Below are 23,220 nucleotides of genomic sequence, written 5' to 3' on the forward strand. Positions count from 1 at the left end.
CTCTGAGGAAAACAGATGCTTTGTAAAGATGGGTACTGCCAGTATTCTGGCTTCTTCTACCACTTTGGAAGGCACCTACAATACTGTCACAACAGAGGACAGAGCCCTCTCCACTATGGCCCAGAAGATAAGAAACCTGCTTTTTTCTGCACTCATTATTGACATCTCAGCCTCTGACGGACATAAGGAAAATGAATAAAACCTGGTTCAGTACTCATTCTCTGGTTTTGTGGAGAAAGTAAGGAGTTTGGTGATGGTCACAGACTGCTCTGAGAATATGATGGTCCCTCTTTCCAAAGTAAAGCACATATGTATAAAGCATATGATTTTGCATATAATTTCAGGGGTTTATAGATCTAGGTTAAGAATGCTTGGTAGAGGGGCGCCTGGGTGGCTCAGTGGGTTAAGCTGCTGCCTTCGGTTCAGGTCATGATCTCAGGGTCCTGGGATCGAGTCCCACATCGGGCTCTCTGCTCAGCAGGGAGCCTGCTTCCTCCTCTCTCTCTGCCTGCTTCTCTGCCTACTTGTGATCTCTGTCTGTCAAATAAATAAATAAAATCTTTAAAAAAAAAAAAGAATGCTTGGTAGAGGGGCGCCTGGGTGGTTCAGTGGGTTAAAGCCTCTGCCTTTGGCTCAGGTCATGATCCCAGGGTTCTGGGATCGAGCCCTGCATCGGGCTCTCTGCTCAGCAGGGAGCCTGCTTCCTCCTCTCTCTCTGCCTGCTTCTCTGCCTAGTTGTGATCTCTGTCTCTCAAATAAATAAATAAAAATCTTAAAAAAAAAAAAAAAGAATGCTTGGTAGAATTCCTAAAAAAACTGACTTCTGGTGAGCAGTCTGTATTCTTCTATCCTCCACATAAGTAAACACCAATTCACTGAAAAGAGGAAAAGTGGGTCAGTTGAAAGGTTCAGTGCAGAAGGCCTCATGTCAGAGGATGTAAAACAGGAGTGTGTTTTATACAACAGCTGATAAAGCCAAGCATATTCCAGAAATGACACTTTTAATGTTGAAGCAGGACAAGGGAAACAAAGTTGAAACACCCTCTGGTGTGTGTCTATAACAGAAAATGAACAAAAACAAACCCGCACAGAAACAACTCACCTGAAGAACTCTTCCAGACAAGAAGTTCTGTCTGCAGTAATTGTAACTTGCACGCATTCCTTCTTTTGTACTTAGCTGCCATCCCTAAATTTGGAAGAAAATAAAAGTGAACTGACCCTTTAAGTGCCAATTCTGGTCATACACCTCAGCTATTAAGTTGTGTGTATGTGTGTACACACACACACACACACACATATATATGTATATGTATACATATACATAGTTATATGTATACATAAATATACAGTTATATGTATATATATCTATATATAACTTAATAGCTGAGATGTATGATCAGAATATATATTACATATAATTATATATTTTATTTATATATTATATATAATTTCTTTATATAACAAAATGTTACATATTTTATAGTATGCAATATAATTATATATATATAATAGTTGAGGTGTATGACCAGAATATATATATATATAATATATATCATATATATATATACTTACCTTATATGCTCGTAGAAGAGCCAGATAGTCACTGTTTGCATATGCAAATTCTAGCTTTTTCTGGTTAGCTTCCTCCTTTTTATCCCAGGGAGACACCTAAATGAGGAAAACCAGGTTTGAAGAGCATATTTTACTGAGGCCTTTCTTTCTTTTTTTCTTGAAGATTTTATTTTTAAATAATCTCTACACCCAATGTGGGGTTTGAAGAACTTACAACTCTAAGATGAAGAGTTACATGCTATACGGACTGAGCCAGCCAGGCGCCTCATGAATTTTGACAAGAATGCCAAGACCATTCAATGGAGAAAGAATAGTCTTTTCAGCAAATGGTACTGGGATGCTTGAATAGTCATAAGCAAAAGAATGAAGTTGGATTCTTATCTCATGCCATTTACAAAAATTAACTCAAAATAGACCAAAGACCATAAAGTAAGAGCAAAAACTGTAAGACTCCTATGGAGCACCCGGGTGGCTCAGTTGGTTAAGCATCCGCAGCTCAGGTCACAATCTCAGGGTTGTGAGATCGAGCCCCATGTCAGGCTCCGCGCTGAGCGTGGAGTCTGCTTAAGATTCTCCCTCTCCCTCTGCTGCTACCCACTGCTAAAAAATAAGCAAAAATGAAACTATAAGCCTTAGAAAAAAAACCACAGGGATAAATGGGATAAATCTTCATAACTTTGGATCTGGCAATGGATTTTTTTTTAGTGTAGTTGACCCACAGTGTTATATTAGTTTTAGGTATACAACATAGCGATTTGACAAGTCAATCACTGGTATCTTATGCTATGCTCACCGCAAATGTAGCTACCGCCTATCATCATACAACACTGTTACAATATTGTTGACTATAGTCTTTCTGCTGTGCCTTTTATTCCCATGACTTATTCTGTAACTGGAAGCCTATATCTTCCACTCCCCTTCAGCTATTTTGGCAATGGAGTCTTTTTTTTGGTATTTTGTATTTTTTTTTTGATTCTTAACTATGACAATGGGAGCTCAAGGAACAAAAAACTGGATAAATTGGACTTCATCAAAGTTAAAAACTTCTGTGTTTCAAAGGACATATTAAGAAAGTGAAAAAAGTAACCCACAGAATGGGAGGAGATACATGCAAATCATATTTCTCTCTAACCTGTTTCCGGAATATATAAACAACCCTTACAAATCAATAATAAAAACATGAATAACCCAATTTAAAAAATGGGCAAAGACTCTGACTAGACATTCCTTGCAAGAAGATATACAAATGGCAAACAGGCAAATGAAAAGATGTTTACTATCATTAGCCATTAGAGAAACACAAGTTGAAACTACAAATTCACACCCCCAGGATGATTATAGTTAAAAAAGCCAGATAATAACAAGTGTTGGTGAAGATGGGAAGGAATTGCAACCCTGGCTGGTGGAATGTAATGTGCAGCTCCTCTGGGAAAAGAACTGGAAGTTCTTCAGAAAGTTCAATATAGAGTTACCATTTGACCTAGTAATTTTACTCCTAGGTATGTACCCAAGACCAATAAAAACGTATGTCTACATTAAAAACTTGTACATGAGCGTTTACCAGCAGATGTCCATCCAGTGCGGATAGATAAACAATATGGGGCACGTCCATACGTAGGAATATTATTTGGCAAAGAACGAAGTACTGGTTATGCTACAACACAGATGCACCTTAGAAGCATTATTCTAAGTGAAGAATCCAGTCACAAAAGACCATGTATTATTTTGTTAATATGAAACATCTGGAAGGGGTAAATCTACAAAGACAGAAAGCCAACGGGTGGTCCCCCAGGGCTACAGAGAATGAGGGATTAGAGGGGGAAAGGGGAATGACTGCTAACGGGTTTCTTTATGAAGTAATAAAAATGTTCTAAAACTGACCATGATGAGGACCACATAAACTAAAAACTACTGGAGGTATAACTTAAATGGGCAAATTGTATTTTAAGAAAGCTGTTAAAAAAAAAAGCAGTCCAATGTATTTACTGCCTTTTAAAGTCATGTTGGGGCACTTTTGCTTGCTTGCATTTTCTGATTTTTCTTTAATGCGCAAGGTTGGAGCAGATACAATAAAATGCCCATTTAGATTCTTTCGGTAAATTGGATCTTCAGTTCTTAATCTTTATTTGGGGCATGGATTTCTTTAAGGATCAGACAAAAGTTATAGACATTGTGACCTAAGACTTCCCATCTATCGTCCTCACAAGAAAACATGTGGGGAGGCTCACATAACCCTGAAGCCCCCATGGTCCCCTTAGAGACCCGTGGACTCCAGTTTAGATGAATGGTGTTTACTTACAAAAGGAGACTTAAAAGCCAAACTGGCAGCAATGGTGAGGGCAGGATCCAGACAGCGGAAGATAGACCCAAACAGCATCAGTTTGCCGATTCTCACATCCACGGGCAGAGAGGCCAAGTGATACCCTAGGGGGGTCAGCTTTTCATCTGGAGTTAATGCTCCTAAGTCTCGTAATCGTATTTTTGAGGCGCGGAGAGAGTCAGTGTGCGGCGGCTCAATGAGCCGAGAGAACACAGACTGGAGATTGTGAGTGCTAAACATCTCTAAAATTTTAATTCTACAAAAAGAAAACAAAATAGTAATTTGTCCATTTTATTTCTGGAGAGATGACACAGAGGAGTAAGCTACTTTCTTGAACAAAAATAGTTGATAATTTCCCAGACATATGCTTTCATAAGCTGACAATGCTAGTTTAAATACATTTTGTCTTTTTTTTTTTGCGGGGGGGGGGGGGTGGCTAGGGGGAGGGAGAGAGAGAATCTTAAGCAGAGTTTGAGCTGAGCATAGAGCCCGAAGTGGAGCTCGATCTTCCCAACCTGAGATCATGACTTAAGCCAAAATAAAGAGTTGGGACACCCAACCGACTGAGCCACCCAGGTGCCCCTGAGCTGTTTTTAAATCATATATACTATGTGATTATATTTTCCCCTTTTTCTTCCTCCCTCATGGGTCATTCAACTTTCAAAGATTTCTCAAATCCCTTCGCTCCTCTTCATTTGCACCATTACTACCTTAGTTCAAGACAACTGCTTGCCCAACTTCTCAAGACCTGACTGTGGACACTTCAAAGTGAGGCCTGGGTCTTGTATCCTATCTCTAGTGCTTAGCTCAACCCCTGGCAAATGGAAGGCTTTCAAAATATACCTGCTGGATAAAAGGAGAGCTATAACATCTTTGTATAAATAACTCTTTTTGCTTTGGGTTATTATTTATGGGCATACTCCCTCAAAGCAGTACCTGGGTCAGAGGACAGGGATAGTGTGAGTTCTTACATAATGCCAACCACATTTCAACCACCAAATGTTGCCCAGCTTCAGTAACACTGAGTTCAATCATTCATTTAATAAATCCCATTTTATGGTATTTGTTGTTCTTTGTTCATCGGGTAAATGAGGGTGTTTTTCAAGTTGTTTTTGTTCACTTCACCCTGATAATGAGGCTGTAGATTTTTTTTTTTTTTTTACCTTTGATGATTTAATATTGGTGTTGCCCCTAGCAGAAATTTCTTGATCAGTTAGATTACTTTCCTGAGTTAAAAATGTATTCCTAAGCTCTACTTTAGGGCCATTCTTTGCAATGTAAGAGATCTTCATGTGCAGAAAGTTACAGTGAATGGTACAGATAACACTGAAGAGCTCTTGCTTTGCAAATGAGTGAGTTCATCCATGTCCACTCTCAGCAAAATGTTCTAAGAAGAACACACGGGACTTAGGGTGAGAAACATGTGGACCTTCTGGAAGCCAGAACATAAAGATCAAGGTGTACCTCAGACATAGCTGCTCCAATGGCACTCTTTGAATCTCTGGAAGCTGTTGCTTTAACAGCTGGTGATTGAAGTGATGGCTGGTGAATAAGTGGAAGCAGACCCCAGAGGCAACACGGCCTGCTCGACCTTTCCTCTGCAGAGCATTGGCTTGAGAGACGAAAGTATCTTCTAGGCTCTCCATCCCTTTGCTGGCATCATATCTACAGAGGAAAAGAAAATGGAAAAAGGAACTATTTTATAAAAACATCCTACTGAGCATGGACAGAACAGATGCACCACCTTACTTCCACCGCAAGACACAGGTCCTGTGTGTTCTTGGATATTTCAGTCCGTGGCGGGAGCATACAGCATGGATTTCAGTGGCATTAGATGTTGATGAATTACATACAGTTCCTTTCCACAACCTTTTCTTTTTTTCTTTTTCTTTTTTATATTTATTTGGCAAATAAAAACTATATACTTATGGTACACAATATAATGTTTGGACACATATGGGTACACTGTGAAATGGTTACGACAATCAAACTAATGAACACAGCCATCACCACCTAGATCACCTCTTTTTCATTCAAGCATATGGAAAGCATATGAAAAAAAGTGAGAGGAAAAAGAACTACTTCCACGGTAAAACCTGAAAATTTCCACCACATGTGACTCTGAGACTACGGTCCTGGTACAGATCATTCAGATATACCCACAGTTTTCATAAAACATTTTTTCAAATGGCAATCCGTGTAGCTCAAGAGCATCGGTCATTGCCACATCAGCCTCACCGAGACATCTTTATCCCTCCTCTTACAGTGCCAAAGGAAAATACCTCTTCTCTTTCATTTTCCCGGAATCGATGACATAGACAACATCATCGATGGTTACGGAGGTCTCTGCAATGTTGGTGGAAATGATGATCTTGGTTACACCGGCAGGGGGTTTTACGAACACCGCCTGCTGCTCTTCACTGGATAAAGATGAATGAAGTGGGTGCACCACGCATCTGAAAGAAGACAGAAGCACATTCAGTGTTCTAGCACACAAAGCTGAAACTGGATTAATGGTGGGTGAATTTCTATTAAAATTAACAATTGGCCTCCAAGTGTCAGCAGCTTCTCTACAACCTGCACTCAGGGCCCAGCTCCTCTAAATGGAAAGGTTCCTTATGAGCCTTACAAAACGTGTACACAGGACTATGAACTAGAAACCCTACACCACCTTGGGAAGAACTGGAGTATAACTCAGTAGTATAGTCGAGGACTATATAGTTGATATTGTACGAGTAACAAGCCTAGAGCATATTAACAGTAGAGAATTATTTTTCCTGTCTTGAAATCAGAGAATGAGAGGCAGAGACAGTGACTTATGCTAAGAGATTTCCTCCTTATGCTTCTAGGGAGCGTTCCTCTCTTCAGTACTTGTCCCCTTAGATATGAAAATGCACATCTGGCTACTGGAAAAGAAGCTGTTAACAAATTACTTTTTTCTCAAATGGCAGCATTTCTTTGTTGTTACTTACACTGGCTTCTCCCATCCCCTGTATGTGGCAACTGAAATTACATGCAATTTTGCTGAGTCACTACGCTAAGTGAAGAGAAATATTTTTATTAAATGGAATGACTGATTCCCTGGAACAAATCGGTTTGCCTCCTTCCAGCTGACATACACAAACATATGCTTGAGGAGTGACACCAGGGTCTAAGGAGCGTGATGGCTATCAGAGATGGTTCTGGTTATTTGTCTTCACATGTAACTGCAACAGATGCTAAAGGATCTGGAAAGCAATGAACTTACCGATGACTGCGTCTGTTGTTGAAGAGAGAATTAGACTGTAGCTGTTCATACAGCATTTTTATTTCTGCTAGTCCCGGTAAAAATACAAGTATGGCACCTGGGTACATAAAAACAATCAATGTGATAGATGCAGAAAAGGGAAAAGAAGTATGGACTACAGAGCTATTTTAAATTTAAAAAAAAAAAAATCTGAGATTTTTCCACTGTCAATTTTCTTTGTAAAGTCCCCAGGGATTTAAATGGATAGCAGTGTTTTTCATATATTTTTTGACTTAATTCCAAAATGAATGGGGTATTATTATATTTCTACAAGAGGAAAAACTGAAGTGTGGAAAAATGTAATACCTTAAGTTATACAAGAATCACGAGCAAAGCTCTTTAAACATACTTCTTCAGTGCACTGGCTACTGACATTGTTTCTATAGGAAGAGTTATCCTTCTAATCTTGTAAGACAGGAAGACTCTTCTATTAGTAAATAAAATCCATAAGCATTTTACTGGAAATGAGAAAAAGAAAATATAATTGGCTGGCCACCCTGAAAACCTAAATTCAGATATATGTTGGAGAGTCAGCACAGTAACTAACCATGCCATGTTAACATTTATGGGCTTTTAAATTTTACATTAAAGAAAATAAGCAGTGATAACTAATTATAGGATATTTCTGTGCCAAGAGTGGACATTCAACAAGCCACGTTCTTTTGTGCTTTATCCCGAGAGGAGATCTTCACTAGCTCCTCCCTTAATCCCACAAATATTTATTGGGTGCCTGTGTCAGCTCTGTGCTAGGTTCAATGAAATATAAACCAAAGATCAGTCCACAAGGAACAAAGACCTATTATTTATCATAGTTATTTTCCTCATTAAGTAAATAAGGAAACTAAATTATTTAAAAAATGGAACCCTGAAGGAGGCAAAAGATACGTTTGAGGGTTAGTTTCAACACTTCCTAATATATAAAGCATGTTTACATACACTTTCTCATTTGATTCTCACAACTACCCATTAAGATTATTAGTACCTTCTTCAAAGTGACTCAGGGCCTTGGCCAGGCGACAGAGTTAAGAGCAGGGCTTGGACACAAACCTAAGGTTTCAGGCAAGACCATGTTCTTTCCATTACACATTCCATGTTCCTCTCTATTAAAATACCACATTTAAGAGTGGTAAAATTGGCTCAGGTCACCAGCCCCGCGATAGGCTCTGTGCTCAGCAGGAGTCTGCTTAAGTTTTTCTCTCCCTTTCCCTCTGTCCAACCTCCACCCTCTCCATGCTCTCTCTTTAAAATAAACAATTTTTTTTTTTTAGATTTTATTTATTTATTTGAGATGCTCCATGTCACAACCCCGACATCATGATCTGAGCCACCCAGGCAAGCCATAAATAAATTAAACATTAAAAAAAAGAAAAGGGTGGTAAAATAATCTATACAGATGGGAAAAATCTTTTTGTCATGTTTTTATGTGCCTTCTGATCTGCTCTGCCCTTACAGCTTGGCCACCTGTATTGAGGAAACCGCCCCTTTTTTTTTTAAATAAAGTAAGCTCTACACCCAACCTGGGGCTTGAACTCACAACCCCAAGATCAAGAGTCACATGCTCTACTGATTGAGCCAGCCAGGGGACCCTATATCAGGGATATCTTTAATATTCACAAATCTATCAGAATCCCTACTCACTACATTTACTCTGCTTTGAATTCAGGTAATCTATCTTTCTTTCTTTCTTTCTTTCTTTCTTTCTTTCTTTCTTTCTTTCTTTCTTTGTTATTAGTAAAGTGATAGAAGTTTATTAAGTGAAGATACAGAAAAAGTTCTCAAGAGTGAGGTAACCCTCACAGGGTTACCACAGGGTTGCCAATGAGGGCCTTTAGGGCTGGTCTCTTACAGAAAGCTAATCAGGGAACTTAAATCGTTTTAACATCTCTATTGATCACACCTTCAATGGCTTACTTCCTTTTTAGGGCCCGTTATTCTTTTGTTGGTCACAGATAATTATCATAAAGACCCACACAACCCACCCTGTATGCCTAGGCCAGGGTGGTTGCCCAATGAATTCGTGTAAATTTCTAACAGTTCTTTTTGTCTGCTATGCCTGATGTTTCTCAACAATCCCCTTTACCTTTGGGATGAAACAAGACATCCAGCCCAGTGACAGTGCATTAGCCAACACTTGACTACTTGCCAAGAAGTAGCAAACAGGGCACTTCAATCCCTTCATGTGGCTCCTATGTGTCTACAGAAAATATCATGTAATGACTACGGTCTAAGCAGAGGAGGGCGGCCATTCCCACTTCCTCAAAGCACTGCGTAGTGAGCGCATGACGGAATTGTTTGATCAACTTACGATCCCCCAACAATGGCTGCATCTATTCACGCAACGAATATTTACTCTGTACCTAAATATTCCAGGTGCCGTCCTGGGCTCTGAGCAACACAATGGTGCACGATAAATCCTTATTCTTAAGGAGTCTGCATTCTATTTAAGGAAACTGTCAGTAAGCAGAACTAAAATTCTGGGTATTGTGAAGTGCTATAATGAAAATGAAAATCACTTCTGGGTATCATGACGGTGTAAGGGGTGGGGGTGAGCAAACAGATAGGGTGGTCAGAGAAGACTTCCCTAAAGAGAAGATATTTGACAGAACCTGAGTGATGGGAAGGATTCAGTTATGAGAAGATTTGGGGGAGAAAGGACTACAAGTGAGGTTAAGGAGGCCACTGGGATGGGAAGACAGTGAGTAAGGGGAAAGGAGTGATTGCTCTGGGTCACGCAGCAGCAGCGGTAACAGTGAGCCTAGCAATAATAATGACGATGCATGTTATAATTATAATGTTACCATTATTAGGGGTAGAATCTACTGGGCATTAACTATATGCCAGGCACTATACTAAGTGCTTTGCATATGGTTTCTTTCTTACTTTTTAAAAAAAGATTTTATTTTTAAGTAATCTCTACACCCAACATGTGGCTCAAACTCACAGTCCTGAGATTAAGAGTCACAAGCTCCATCGACTGAGACAGCCAGGTGCCCCCTATATACGGTTTCTTTTAATCCTAAAAACAGCTATATGTCAGAGGAATTATGATTCTCTTCATTTCACAGGCCAGAAAACTGAGGCAGAGCAAGGATAAGGACTTTATCTGAGACTAAATGTTTCTGAGTAGCAGAGCTGGAAGTTTATCAGACTCCAAACCCAGTTCTACTACCCACCCACCACCCCCCCGCACCCCCGGTCCTGTGACCTCCATGTACAGTGTCTTCATGGACTTCAAACACTCATCACCAGACTCCCATTTAGCCTGGGGTGCAGGGTTTACCATATAGATTACCCAGGCCTTCTTTTCAGCTTTCTTCCTTTGGACTTTGTATTATTAACATCTTTTTGTTCAGAAGGAACCAAAAAGAGTGCTGAACAAGAAGGAGTGGGTGGAGACACCTGGGTGGCTCAGTCAGTTAAACCACTGCCTTCGGCTCAGGTCATGATCCCAGGCTGCTGGGATCGAGTCCCACATCAGGCTCCTTGCTCAGTGGGGAGCCTGCTTCTCTCGCTGCCTCTTCCTGCCACTCTGCCTGCTTGTGCACTCTCTCTCTCCCTGACAAATAAATTAAGCTCTTTTTTTTTTTTAAAGATTTTATTTATTTATTTGACAGACAGAGATCACAAGTAGGCAGAGAGGCAGGCAGAGAGAGAGAGAGAGAGTGAGAGGGAAGCAGGCTTCCTGTGGAGCAGGGAGCCCGATGTGGGGCTCGATCCCAGGCCCCTGAGATCATGACCCGAGCCGAAGGCAGCAGCCCAAACCACTGAGCCACCCAGGCACCCCAATAAATTAAGCTCTTAAAACAAAACAAATTACGTGAATTGGGGGTGGAAAAGTGAGGGTGGGGGTGGGGGGGAGGACTCCAGGCAGGGAGGCTGCCCCACAGCACACACTATATCTCAGTGAGAGGGCTACTTTCCCTTTTGGCCATCAACACACAAAGGAAGACAAAATGAGTTTACCTGGAGGGTAGGAGTGCTTTCCATCTACAATCCACTCTAACAAGGCCTCTATTAATTCAAGATTAACCTTTTCGAAATCCATGATGGACATTGTTTTGATGACTGATTTGCTAACCCCTGAAAGAAAGGTAAAAATCAGCAGGATAATTATACCTTATTAAGGACAATGTTCCCTGTGAACTCGGTGAGTCTCTTGATTTAATGACACAGATGTTGTCCACATTTATGCACGGAAATGAATTGCTTTCTTCCAGTCTCTCAAAAAAATACATGCTGGCTAGGAGCACTTTTTGGTTGAACAGTGACTCAAAGAACATGCACCTGACCCTGCGGAAAAACCCAGATCGGTCACGTTTTCCTTTCTTCCTTCCCCTCTTTAATCTGTCGCACATTTATTGACAATTTAAATCCTAGAAACAAAATTCAAAGTCAAGTACACTTTGGAAAGCCCTTCCAGAGTCAACCAAGTCATGAGTCAGATCAGACGGAAGTCCAGGTAACAGTGATTCAGGGAAATTGACGGACAAAGACCGCAGCTTTCACAAACACCCTCACCACGGTGACTCTTAACCTTTAGGTTCCTTTGGAAAAAAACCAGAAGTGCTGGATCTTCCTGAAAAATCCACGTGATTTTAATGGCTTCACCAACAACCCCTGAAGTCCAGTCATAGACGTTCAGGTTCGGGTCTCCAGTCTCCTCCTAATGTATCTGAGGCCCCAGTGAAAGATGCAGTTCTTTGGGCTGCACTGTGCGCCTAAGCTCTCTTGACAACAAACAGCATAGTCTTGGGAAGGCTAACTCCTCCAAGACTGCTGGCCTTTCTTCTCGGGGCCTATTAATCGCCCATCACCCTGAATCTAGTCTAAATGGGACAAAACAGCTGCAGGTGATATGAAGGAAAGGAAGCTTCCTATACTATGATGAAAAGTTTGAAGAGTGGCAAAAGCAGTTTTAAATAATGTTGTTCTGGCAGTATGAACCCTACATTGGTCAAACATGAAAAGAGGTGGGACACCTGGGTGGTTTGGTTGGTGAAGGGGCTGCCTTCTGCTCAGGTCATGATCCCGAGGTAATGGGATCGAGTCCCACATCGGGCTCCTTGCTCAGCCGGGAGCCTGCTTTTTCCTCTACCTGCTCTGCCTGTTCTGACTGCCACTTCGCCTGCTTGTGTTCTCTCTCTGACAAATAAAACCTTAAAAACAATAACAACAAAAACCAAAAAAAAAAAAAAAAAAAAAGCAACCCAAAAAATAAAAAAGAAAGGATGTGGTTGGGTGTGGAGGACAGAGAAGGAATCATTTTTATATGTCAAGATTCCAAAAAGCAGACTTTTCAAAAAGGAGAAAGGATTAGCTACCAGAGAAAAAAGAAGTAAAAATAATTTTTTCTCTCTTTTTTTTTAAAAGATTTTATTTATTTACTTGACAGAGAGAAATCACAAGTAGACGGAGAGGCGGGCAGAGAGAGAGAGGGAAGCAGGCTCCCTGCTGAGCAGAGAGCCCGATACGGGATTCGATCCCAGGACCCTGAGATCATGACCCGAGCCGAAGGCAGCGGCTTAACCCACTGAGCCACCCAGGCGCCCAGTAAAAATAATTTTTTAAGAACTTTTTAATAGTTTGGTGGTTTTTGCTAATCAATTACACTTAAAAAGACTGATTATTATTATTTAACTAGAAAAAGTTTTAAAAATTAAGCTCAGAAACATTATTTAATTTTCTGAAAAGTGAGATAGCCTTGAGATCAACTACATCTGTCTTTTTGATACAGGGAAAGGGAGAAGCCCACCACCACACAGAAGCCAGTGGTAGAGCCAGGGTTCTTGACCCCAAATATTTCATCCTCCTCCTTCAGAAAGAAGTTCTCGGAAGTACTTTTTGAACTTTGGTAAACTGTGTGCTTGAAATTAGAAAGGCCTGGCTTAGATCCAGGCATAATTTATTTTATTTATTTTTAAAAGATTTATTTATTTTAGGGGTGCCTGGGTGGCTCAGTGGGTTGAGCCTCTGCCTTCAGCTTGAGTCATGATCTCAGGGTCCTGGGATCGAGCCCTGCATTGGGCTCTCTGCTCAGCATGGGGCCTGCTTCCTCTACTCTCTCTGCCTGCCTCTCTGCCTACTTGTGATCTCTGTCTGTCAAATAAATAAATAAAATCTTAAAAAAAAAAAATTTATTTATTTTAGAGCTAGAGAGCACAATGTGGGGGAGGGACAGAGGTAAAGGGAAAGAGAAGCTCAAGCAGCCTCCACACTGAGCGTAGAGCCTGACATGAGACTCAATCTTACAACCCTGAGATCATGACCTGAGCTGAAATCTGGAGTTGGATACTTAACAGACTGAGTTACTCAGGTGCCCCATCTAGTCGCTATTTTTGAAGAAAATTCTGAAGTTTCTGAAATAATTCTGAAATAATTTAATAGAATAGGAAATGGGAATTATCAGCTGGTGTGATGTATAGATAGAACACAAACTTTTGACTCAGACATATTTCAATTAGAATCACAAATGTGCACTCAATAGCTGGGTGCTGTGCAGTGGATTTGTATTATCTCATTTAATTCCCTAAACAACTCCATTTTATTGCTAGGGAAATGGGTATGGAGAGGGCAAAGAACTCGCTCAAGGAGCTCCGCACGAGCGAGTTGAACCCAGCTCTATCCAATGCAAGTTCATGCTCTCAACCTTACTTCTCAGGATGTTGGGAAGGTTAAGTGAAATCATGTTTAGGAGCTACTCATATCTTCCTAAACAGCAGAATAACAGCTAATTCCCTAATTTCTGGATGATTGCCGTTCCCTATGTAGGACTGGGAATACAGTCTTCAGAGGAAGGAGAAAAAGAACACCCACTTGTCTCTTCTCCCATAGAAGCAGTAATAGGGGGTTAGAGGCTCTTACTCCTTGAAAGGTAAATACCCCCTCCCAAAAAAAAAGGCTAAGAGGAATTGGGGTGGCAGTCCAGGGAAAAGAGTGGGAAGGGAAGCTGAGACCTGTCTCTAGTGTAGGCTTTAGGGAAGAAAACAGAAGTAGCAACCTTGGGGTTTCTATGTGCTCAGCCCAGCTTATATGTACAGAAGACTATCCAGGAACAAAGAACAGTTAGGTGGGGTCTGGCACCTAATAGGAGGAGGAAGGAGCACCTAACAACATACACACAAATGCTCAGCACGGGGTGCCCCACAAAGATGTTATTTGAAAAGCCCAAAAGTAATGCTAAAACTAGTGGATGAAATTTTGAGGCTATTATAGGATATTTAAATAGCCTCAAACATCTTTCCACAAATGACTTACTAACTATAAAGGGAACAAACAGTAATTACACACGGGAGACACCTAGCTGACATCACCTTAACCAAGTGATCAAAAATAATACCATCAATAATAGGACAAACCGATGTCATATGCCTCCTGATATGATGTACCAAGAACGACTCAACATTGTTTCTGTGGTTTTCTTTTGTAAAAATTTAATTTATTTATTTGACAGAGAGAACACAAGTAGGCAGAGGCAGGCAGAGAGAGGAGGAAGCAGGCTCCCCACTGAGCAGAGAGCCCGATGTGAGGCTCGATCCCAGGACTCTGGGATCACAACCTGAGCTAAAGGCAGCCACTTAACAGGCGCCCCTGTTTCTGTGGTTTTCTAACCAAAGATGAAACCCAACAGGTTAGGTTTTCTAATCTAAATTTAGTCAAAGGGAAATATTAGACAAAACCAAATGGAGGGACATTCTACAAAATAACTGGCCCAAACTCCAAAAAATGTCAAGATTTTAAAAGAAAAATACAGGCTGGGGAATTTTTCCAGATCAAAAGAAACTAAAAATACACAACAATGAATTTAAAATGTAACTGTGGGTTGGATTCTGGACCAGAAAAAAAAAATAGCAATGAAGAACATTTTTTTGATAACTGACAAAATTAGAATATTGACTATGGATTAAATAATAGCGTTATATCAGTTAAATATCTTCATTTTGATCATGTCCAGTGCTTACGCTTTTAAGAAATACATATTAAGAGCATCTGGATGGCTCAGTCGTTAAGCATCTGCCTTTGGCTCAGGTCATGATCCCAGAGTCCTGGGATTGAGCCCTACACCGGGCTCCCTGCTCGATGGGAAGCCTGTTTCTCCCTCTTCCATTCCCCCTGCTTGTGTTCCCTCTCTCACTGTCTCTCTGTCAAATGAATAAATAAAATCTTAAAAAAAAAATACATATTAAAATGTTAGGAATTAGGGGACACCCTATCTGCAACTTACTCAAAAGGTTCAAGAAAGAAATAGATACATGTGCACAGAGCAGATGATAAAGCAAATGAGACAAAATAATAAAAATCGTTGAACTGAGGTGAAGGGTATCAGAGAGTTCACTGTATAGTTCTGCCAACTTTAATTTTGAATTTGCAATTATATCAAAATAAAAAGTTATAAAATACTCAAGTATATATTTATATTTCACTATTTCCCAATTTTTCTATAATAAACACATCTTTCATAATCAGAAAAAAAATCCCCTACTGGTAAATACAGTAACAATTCTATTTAATATGTGCTGGTACTGCTCTTTTTCTAAGTTTAAGGTTGTTCTGATGAATTAAGACAATGTAGCTATGAAATGAGAGCCACGTTCTTCTTCCTCTGGATCACTGGTTACCTCTGGCATAAGTGTACTATTCCCCCAGGAAACAGGTTACCTTTATAGCGGGCCAGGAGCTGCTTGAAATCTAACTGCTGGTCTGGCACTGCATCTTTGACAGAATCCTGGGGCTGGAGGTGGAGAGAGAGCCTCAGGTCTTCCTCTACTTCTTCAAATGCAGTTCTGCTGCGCCTTGCTCTCAGCTTCTCCTTTGTCATCTGCTTCGCAGAGCGCATATACGGGCTCCCGTCCTGTAACACGTACCTGAGGATGGAAGACAAAGGAATGGGTCTGGGTAGATGTGGGTCTGCTGGTGAGAAATGAAAATCTTCACCGATTTACGTGCTCATTTGGCAGAATGTTGCTCTGTTCCTGCCCAATGTGTGTGCTACTATTCCACCAGTCCAGGGTTCTGCTGGCTGGACCCTGTTTCTGGGGAGGGAACACCCTGGAATGCTTTTGCTTCTGTCTTAAGATCATTCTAGAGGCAGATGCGATAGAGGCAGTGAGTCTGAGTTTGCAGGTGAGAGAATAAAGACCCGGAAACTAGCTGAAAGATTAATTTCCCCAGGGGCGCCTGGGTGGCTCAGTGCGTTAAGCCGCTGCCTTCGGCTCAGGTCATGATCTCAGGGTCCTGGGATCGAGTCCCGCATCGGGCTCTCTGCTCAGCGGAGAGCCTGCTTCCCTCTCTCTCTCTGCCTGCCTCTCCATCTACTTGTGATTTCTCTCTGTCAAATAAATAAATAAAATCTTTAAAAAAAAAAAAAAAAGATTAATTTCCCCAGAGATTCCCATTCAATGGAAATGGGAGGGGCCCAGAGAATGACAAGCGTAATGAGCTCCCTACCTGTGCTTACTGCCCACCAAAGTCTGGGAGCCACTGGTTTGGGGTTTTTAGCTTGAGAATATTGTACCACTAAATAAACAGAGAATTAGGAGTGGGGCTTATTAGCAATGGAAGGCGCAGGGTCAAGGAGAAAAATTCTGAATTGAATTCAGGTGCCGGACATCAAGGGTGTTTTACTTCTGGAACTCAGAGGTCAGGAATGAAGATAACGATCTGGGAATTCTTGGCACAGAAGTGACATCCGAAATCACAGGAGTCTAATGGAGGGATGAAGGAGTTTTACAGTGAGAAGAAAGAGTGCAAGGATGAAACCATGGGGAGTCTTCAAGGTCAAAGAGTGGGAAGAGGAATCAGGGCTTTCAAAGGAGAAAAATGTTTGTATCCAATGAAAATGACTGTTTCCTACCAAGTACTGAAATTACAGACATCCTGGTACTCAGAGTACCCTGCAAGCTCCCTGAGGCTTGCAGGATGATGATAACAGCTAACACACATAAAGCACCTGCTACGTGCCAGGCTCAGTTCTAGGCACTCTGCAGCTATTAACTCCAAGAATTAATTAATTAATCCTCATAACAACCTTGTAAAGCAGCTATTAATAATATGACCACTTTACATATGATGAAATTGTGTCATAGAGAGATTAAACGACTTGTCATTGTTAGTTTGTAAGTAGAGAGGATTTAAAAAAAAATTATTTATTTAAGTAATCCCTTTATCTAATGTGCTCAAACTCACAACCCTAAGATCAAGAGTTACACACTCCTGTGCCAGCCAGACGCCCCTTGTAAGTGGAGGCATTTGAATGCTGGCAGTCTATCTGCAGAATTGGTCTTTTTCTTTCTTATTAAATTTTCCATATATTTTGTCCTTCTTCATTTTTTTTTAAGTTTTTTGTTTTGTTTTTTTAAAGATTTTTTTAATTTATTTGTCAGAAGGAGAGAGGGAGAACGAGCGAGCACAGGCAGACAGAGTGGCAGGCAGAGGCAGAGGGAGAAGCAGGCTCCCTGCCGAGCAAGGAGCCCGATGTGGGACTCGATCCCAGGATGCTGGGATCATGACCTGAGCTGAAGGCAGCCGCTTAACCAACTGAGCCACCCAGGCATCCCGGTCCTTTTTCATTTTTTAAATACACCTCATTCTTCAGAGCTGTTTTGGTTCACAGCAATATTGCGCAGAAGGTACAGAGATTTCCCAACATCCCATTCCCCACACAAGCATAGCCTCCCTCGTTATCACTATCGCCCCAGGAGAGTGGTATAATTGTTCTAACTGATGAGCCTACAGTGGTACATCATGAACACCCAAAGCCTATAGTTTACATTACGGTCCCAGTTAGTACCAAATATACAATATTGTCTGTAAATTGCAAATAATTTGTATAATAATTGCTGTAAGGGGAAAACAAAAATGCTCAAGCAGAAAAATCAGAAGAAAAATAAACACATCTGTTAAAAACTTGGCACGCTGAGGTAAATGATCATTTTTTTAAGTTGTTTTTTTTTTTTTTTTTTTTGACACAGAGATAGAGAGCGCAAGTAGGCAGAGCAGCAGGCAGAGGGAGAGGGAGAAGCAGGCTCCCCGCTGAGAAGGGAGCCTGATGTGGGGCTCGACCCCAGTACCCTGGGATCATGACCCAAACTGAAGGCAGCCGCTTAACCAAATGAGCCACCCAGGCACCCCTAAAATGATCATTCTTTTCAAAGACTTTCACCAAACCCTCATTAATGTCTTCCTTACCTTGTCACAGCAATTGCATCTTCCAGAAAAAACTGATCAACAGGAAATGTACGACCTAGAAGAACATGAAAATAAAAGAGAGAAGCCTCAGAATACCCATTCAATTATCTTGACACAAATAGTTGGCAAATGTAAAATTCTCTTAAAATAAAGTGTGGCACAAGGGATGGTTTGTTCTGTGGTCTTAAAAATATCGAAGGGAAAAAAAGAAAAACAAAATCTTCTGATGATAGATTCCTAGAGCGGTTAGATTCCAGCTTGTAAAAAAACCCAGAAGTGCATAGGTGCAGAGATGCTCATTTAGTAATAAGACTTTTTTTAAAAAAACTCTCTTTTTTTTAAACCTATTACACTTTTCTCACCCTCCCTTTCTTCCCCGAAGGGAACTCTGAACCATTCAACATTATTCATCAAAATTGTCCCCAAATTATCCCTTTGGCAATTGATTGCCAAAGGACAGAGCAAAGCCCAAGGTGATAAATTAATCCCACAATGAGACTGTGAAAGCACCAGAAGATACGGACTTTTCAACTTCACTTTATCCCAGAATAGACTACGCCCAGAAGTTAGCAGAATTCAGCAATGAACTAATATGCTTATACACAGAGACAACTTCTCTCTTTATGACAGATTACCATTATTAACTCATACTTTGATGTTAAGCACAATGGAATGCTAGAAATCCTAATAACCTAGACTTTTCAAAAAAGCACAAGTAAAACTGAAATCTCTTAGCAAACAGACATAATGTTACTTCTTTATTTCATTATATGGTCATAATTTTATTTGTTACAAACGAATCACTTCTCTAGAAAATGGGTACAAATACCTATTATTTTATATCTCAAATGACCTTTAAAAATAATTATATTTGCTTATTAGAACAGTGCATATTTAAGGATGCATTTTAATCACCTGGTATAGTAATAACTGGGCAGGAATTGAAATATTCTGAAAACAGCTCAGCATTTAAAGTTGCACTCATTAGAATAACTTGAAGAGTTGGTCTCTGCAACACAATGTCCTTCAAGACTAGCAGCAAGAAGTCACTAAAGGAAATAAAAGAAACACCTGAAGTTCAAAAAAATTCAATACATAAAAATGAATTAACTGTTGATGTATTTTTTAAAAAAGATTTTATTTATTTGTCAGAGAAAGAGAGAGCACAAGCTGGGGAGTGGTAGGCAGAGGGAGAAGCAGACTCCCTGCTGAGCAAGAAGCCCAATGCGGGGCTCGATCTCAGCACGCTGCGATCATGACCTGAGCCAAAGGCAGATGCTTAACTGACTGAGCCACGCAGGCATCCCAGTTTTGCTTGGATTTTTTTTTTTTTTTTTTTTTTTATTTATTTGACAGAGAGAAATCACAAGTAGATGGAGAGGCAGGCAGAGAGAGAGAGGGAAGCAGGCTCCCTGCTGAGCAGAGAGCCCGATGCGGGACTCGATCCCAGGACCCTGAGATCATGACCTGAGCCGAAGGCAGCGGCTTAACCCACTGAGCCACCCAGGCGCCCTGCTTGGATTTTTAATGAGAGCATGTTCTTGTACTATTCAGTTCTCTTTAATTTCATGAGCTAATTTAATTATGATTTTTTCTTTTTTAGAGAAAAGGAAATAATATAACAATAGGAAATGCTTCAGTAATTTATAGTACATCCATACTTTTAAAATCTCCTTATGCGATTAAGAACTTCAAAGGCAATGCCTGCTATTATGTTAACTACATCGGAGCAGCACATAAAACTCCAGTACTGTTTGCAGAGACACCTATCTTTCCCTACACATCTCTCCCCTAATGCCTAATATACTCCCAGAGAAAAACAGACCAAAATTCCAACAGGTAATTATTATACAGGGGACAGAAACTATTCTCCTGGACATTTCTTTGATACTTGCTAAACATTTAGAAAAATCATTTCATCTCTATGATCAAGAAATTTATTAAAAATTTTAAACTAGGGGCGCCTGGGTGGCTCAGTGGGTTAAATCCTCTGCCTTCAACTCAGCTCATGATCTCAGGATCCTGGGGTCAAGCCCCCCATCGCATGGAGCTCTCTGCTCAGCAGGGAGCCTGCTTCCTCCTCTCTCTCTCTGCCTGCCTCTCTGCCTACTTGTGATCTCTCTCTGTCAAATAAATAAATAAATTCTTAAAAAAAATTTTTTTAAACTAACAACTATAGCTTTGAATATAGTTTTCTATATTTAACCTTCAATCTTGTCTGTATTTTTATTGATCTCGGTTCCTGGGTTTTAGTCCTGTTTTCTTTTTTTTTTTTTTTTTGTCTTTTTCCATCTGAACTAGCATATATTCCCCTACTTTTTCTTGTAATTTGTATACCCCTTTCCAGAGACTGGCATTTGTAAAAGCCCAAATCTCCCTTCTGCAGTGTGTAATTAACCTTTATTCAGATGTTAAAATATTTTGAATTTTTAACTGTTGATATTCTATAAGTCATTAAGTTTCATAAAACCCTCTTTTTTTTTTTTAAAGATTTTATTTATTTATTTGACAGACAGAGATCACAAGTAGGCGGAGAGGCAGGCAGAGAGGAAGAAGCAGGCTCCCTGCAGAGCAGAGTGCCTGATGTGGGGCTCGATCCCAGGACCCTTGAGATCATGACCCGAGCCGAAGGCAGCGGCTTAACCCACTGAGCCACCCAGGCGCCCCAAAACCCTCACTTTTGAGAACATGATTGCTCCCAGAAGCCAGATCCAGTACTATGCTTCAGTTTTTCTGAATTTATGGAAATGTAAAAGTTATGAAACCCCAAACCATTCTTTTTTATTTTTTTACTGGATCTGAAAACTTAATTGTGTTGGATTTCTAAAAGGTGATCAGTTACTTGAGGATACTCACACAAACCTCTAAGAGATTATCCTTTAAACCATAATAGCAACACATGTTTATAATGGGAAACGAATCTTCTCAGTCAGCCAGATACTTTCTCCCAAGTGCCCATTCTCTGTCTCTAGGGTGATATATTTTAGGGTGTGTTTCTGGGACCTCCATATCAGAAATCACATGGGGCTTGCTGAAAATTAAAATTTCTCATCTCAATCCTGCAGAATGGGCCTTCTGGGAGTTGGGAAGGGGTCTGTGTTTTTAACAACCATCCTGAATTCTGATCATATGGAAATGTTTGACACATACTGGTTCAGGTTCTTGGGGTAAATGAATTCTAGATGGAGAGTCTGGTAAATTCACCCCTTCAAAAAATATTTACTGAGCACTTAAAATGTGACAGGTTCTGGTGTAGGCATTTTAACTAATATGTATAGTATTATTACTATACATATACATATGTTATATGTATAGTTATACATAGTTATATAACTAACATTATATAGTTATAATGTTATAACTATAACATTATAGTTATATAATATATTTTAATATCTGGTAGACCAATCTTTCTTAATTTCTTTTCTAAAACATTCCTGGCTATCTTATTTATCTATGGATGGGCTATATTCTTTGGTGGATGACCACTTGGGCTTTAGAGTTAAATGGCCTTAATTAATTAATTAATTAAAAAAGATTTTATTTATTTATTTGACAGAAAGATCACAAGCAGGCAGAGAGGCAGTCAGAGAGAGAGGAAGAAGCAGGCTCCCTGCTGAGCCCTGATGCGGGGCTTAATCCCAGGACCTGAGATCATGACCTGAGCTGAAGGCAGAGGTTTTAACCCACTGAGCCACCCAGGTAACCCCTAAATAGCCTTAATTTAAGTATCAGTTCCATCATAGACACTTGAGAATAAGGACTCCGAGAGTAAACAGCTCCCACTGACGACAAGCTCATGATTAATATTTACAAAGCACTGGAGGAAAGCCAAAGCCATTCTTTACATTCAAAATTACACTAGATATCATTTCCCCTAAAATTTTAAATGTATTTTTTATAATATAATCATTTAAGTATTATTAGTCCGGTTGAATGTTATATTTGATTTCCTCCTCCAACATTTTTTAGTGAAAAAATTTTCTTCTTTCAAATGTTCACTTGAACATTTACCTACAAAATGAAATGATTTACTATTTGGTTTTCCCCCCACTGTTTTCTGGAGTCTCTACAAAAAAAATTATTTGCCCCTTACAGATTCTCAGGTTTTATGTATAGTCATTTAAAATTTATGGGGCACCTGGGTGGCTCAGTTGGTTAAGCCTCTGTTGCTCTGCTTCGGCTCAGGTCATGATCTCAGGGTCCTGGGATCGAGCCCTGCATCAGGCTCCCTGCTTTTGGGGAGACTGTGTCTCTCTCTCCCACTCCCCACGCTTGTGCCTCCCCCTGCGTGTGCCCTCTCTGTCAAATAAATAAATAAAATCTTAAAAAAAAAATAAAATTTACTATTGTTGTGTTCTAGGAATTACTTCTTTTTATTTTGATCTATTCTTTTTATATGCAAGTCTGCTTTTCTTTAGTTTCTAATTACCTCATATTTCCTATTTACTAGTGTATCAGTGTATTTATTTCTTTGAGCAAATAGTTTTCTGGTCATATGTCTTCCCTATTCAGTTTTAAAAACACCTTATTAGCAATAGTTGGGGACTCTTCATGTTTGTTTTTTTTTCTTTTTAAATTTTTGCTATTAGCTATTTTCTGCTTTTCTGTCAGTCTGCCAACTTTACTTAGACTTTGTTTCTTCTCAAAATATTTATAATAGTATAGTCCTTTTGGGGAAAGTCTCGTAATTATTACAGGATTGTCTTTTTTTCCACACTAGTTTTTGTTGTTGTTGTTCTAGAACATGATCTACAAACTGTGACAAACTATGAAAATGCCATCTATTTACTTGGCCCTTCCTTTTAAAATATTGAAGATTTTGATTTTATATCCCAACTCTTTAATGACTTCTAAT

The 23,220-nt window shown here is 40.0% G+C and overlaps 1 protein-coding gene across 12 annotated transcripts in view; it reads right to left on the bottom strand.

The window, feature by feature from the left end:
* Window positions 1-23,220, bottom strand: part of DHX57 (DExH-box helicase 57) — a 57,416-nt gene that overhangs the window by 13,501 nt on the left and 20,695 nt on the right. For all 12 annotated transcript variants that reach the window (XM_082745679.1, XM_082745684.1, XM_082745674.1 and 9 more), the window contains exons 10-19: window positions 19,278-19,411; window positions 18,363-18,417; window positions 15,834-16,039; window positions 11,142-11,258; window positions 7,140-7,236; window positions 6,175-6,348; window positions 5,357-5,557; window positions 3,872-4,148; window positions 1,573-1,668; window positions 1,103-1,186 (exon numbers count right to left, since the gene is read on the bottom strand). In XM_082745679.1, the coding sequence (XP_082601805.1) occupies window positions 1,103-1,186; window positions 1,573-1,668; window positions 3,872-4,148; window positions 5,357-5,557; window positions 6,175-6,348; window positions 7,140-7,236; window positions 11,142-11,258; window positions 15,834-16,039; window positions 18,363-18,417; window positions 19,278-19,411 (1,441 nt within the window). The remainder of the gene's footprint in view (window positions 1-1,102; window positions 1,187-1,572; window positions 1,669-3,871; window positions 4,149-5,356; window positions 5,558-6,174; window positions 6,349-7,139; window positions 7,237-11,141; window positions 11,259-15,833; window positions 16,040-18,362; window positions 18,418-19,277; window positions 19,412-23,220) is intronic.

Source organism: Mustela nivalis (assembly GCF_964662115.1).
Source record: "Mustela nivalis genome assembly, chromosome: 8".
NCBI classification, from domain to species: domain Eukaryota; kingdom Metazoa; phylum Chordata; class Mammalia; order Carnivora; family Mustelidae; genus Mustela; species Mustela nivalis.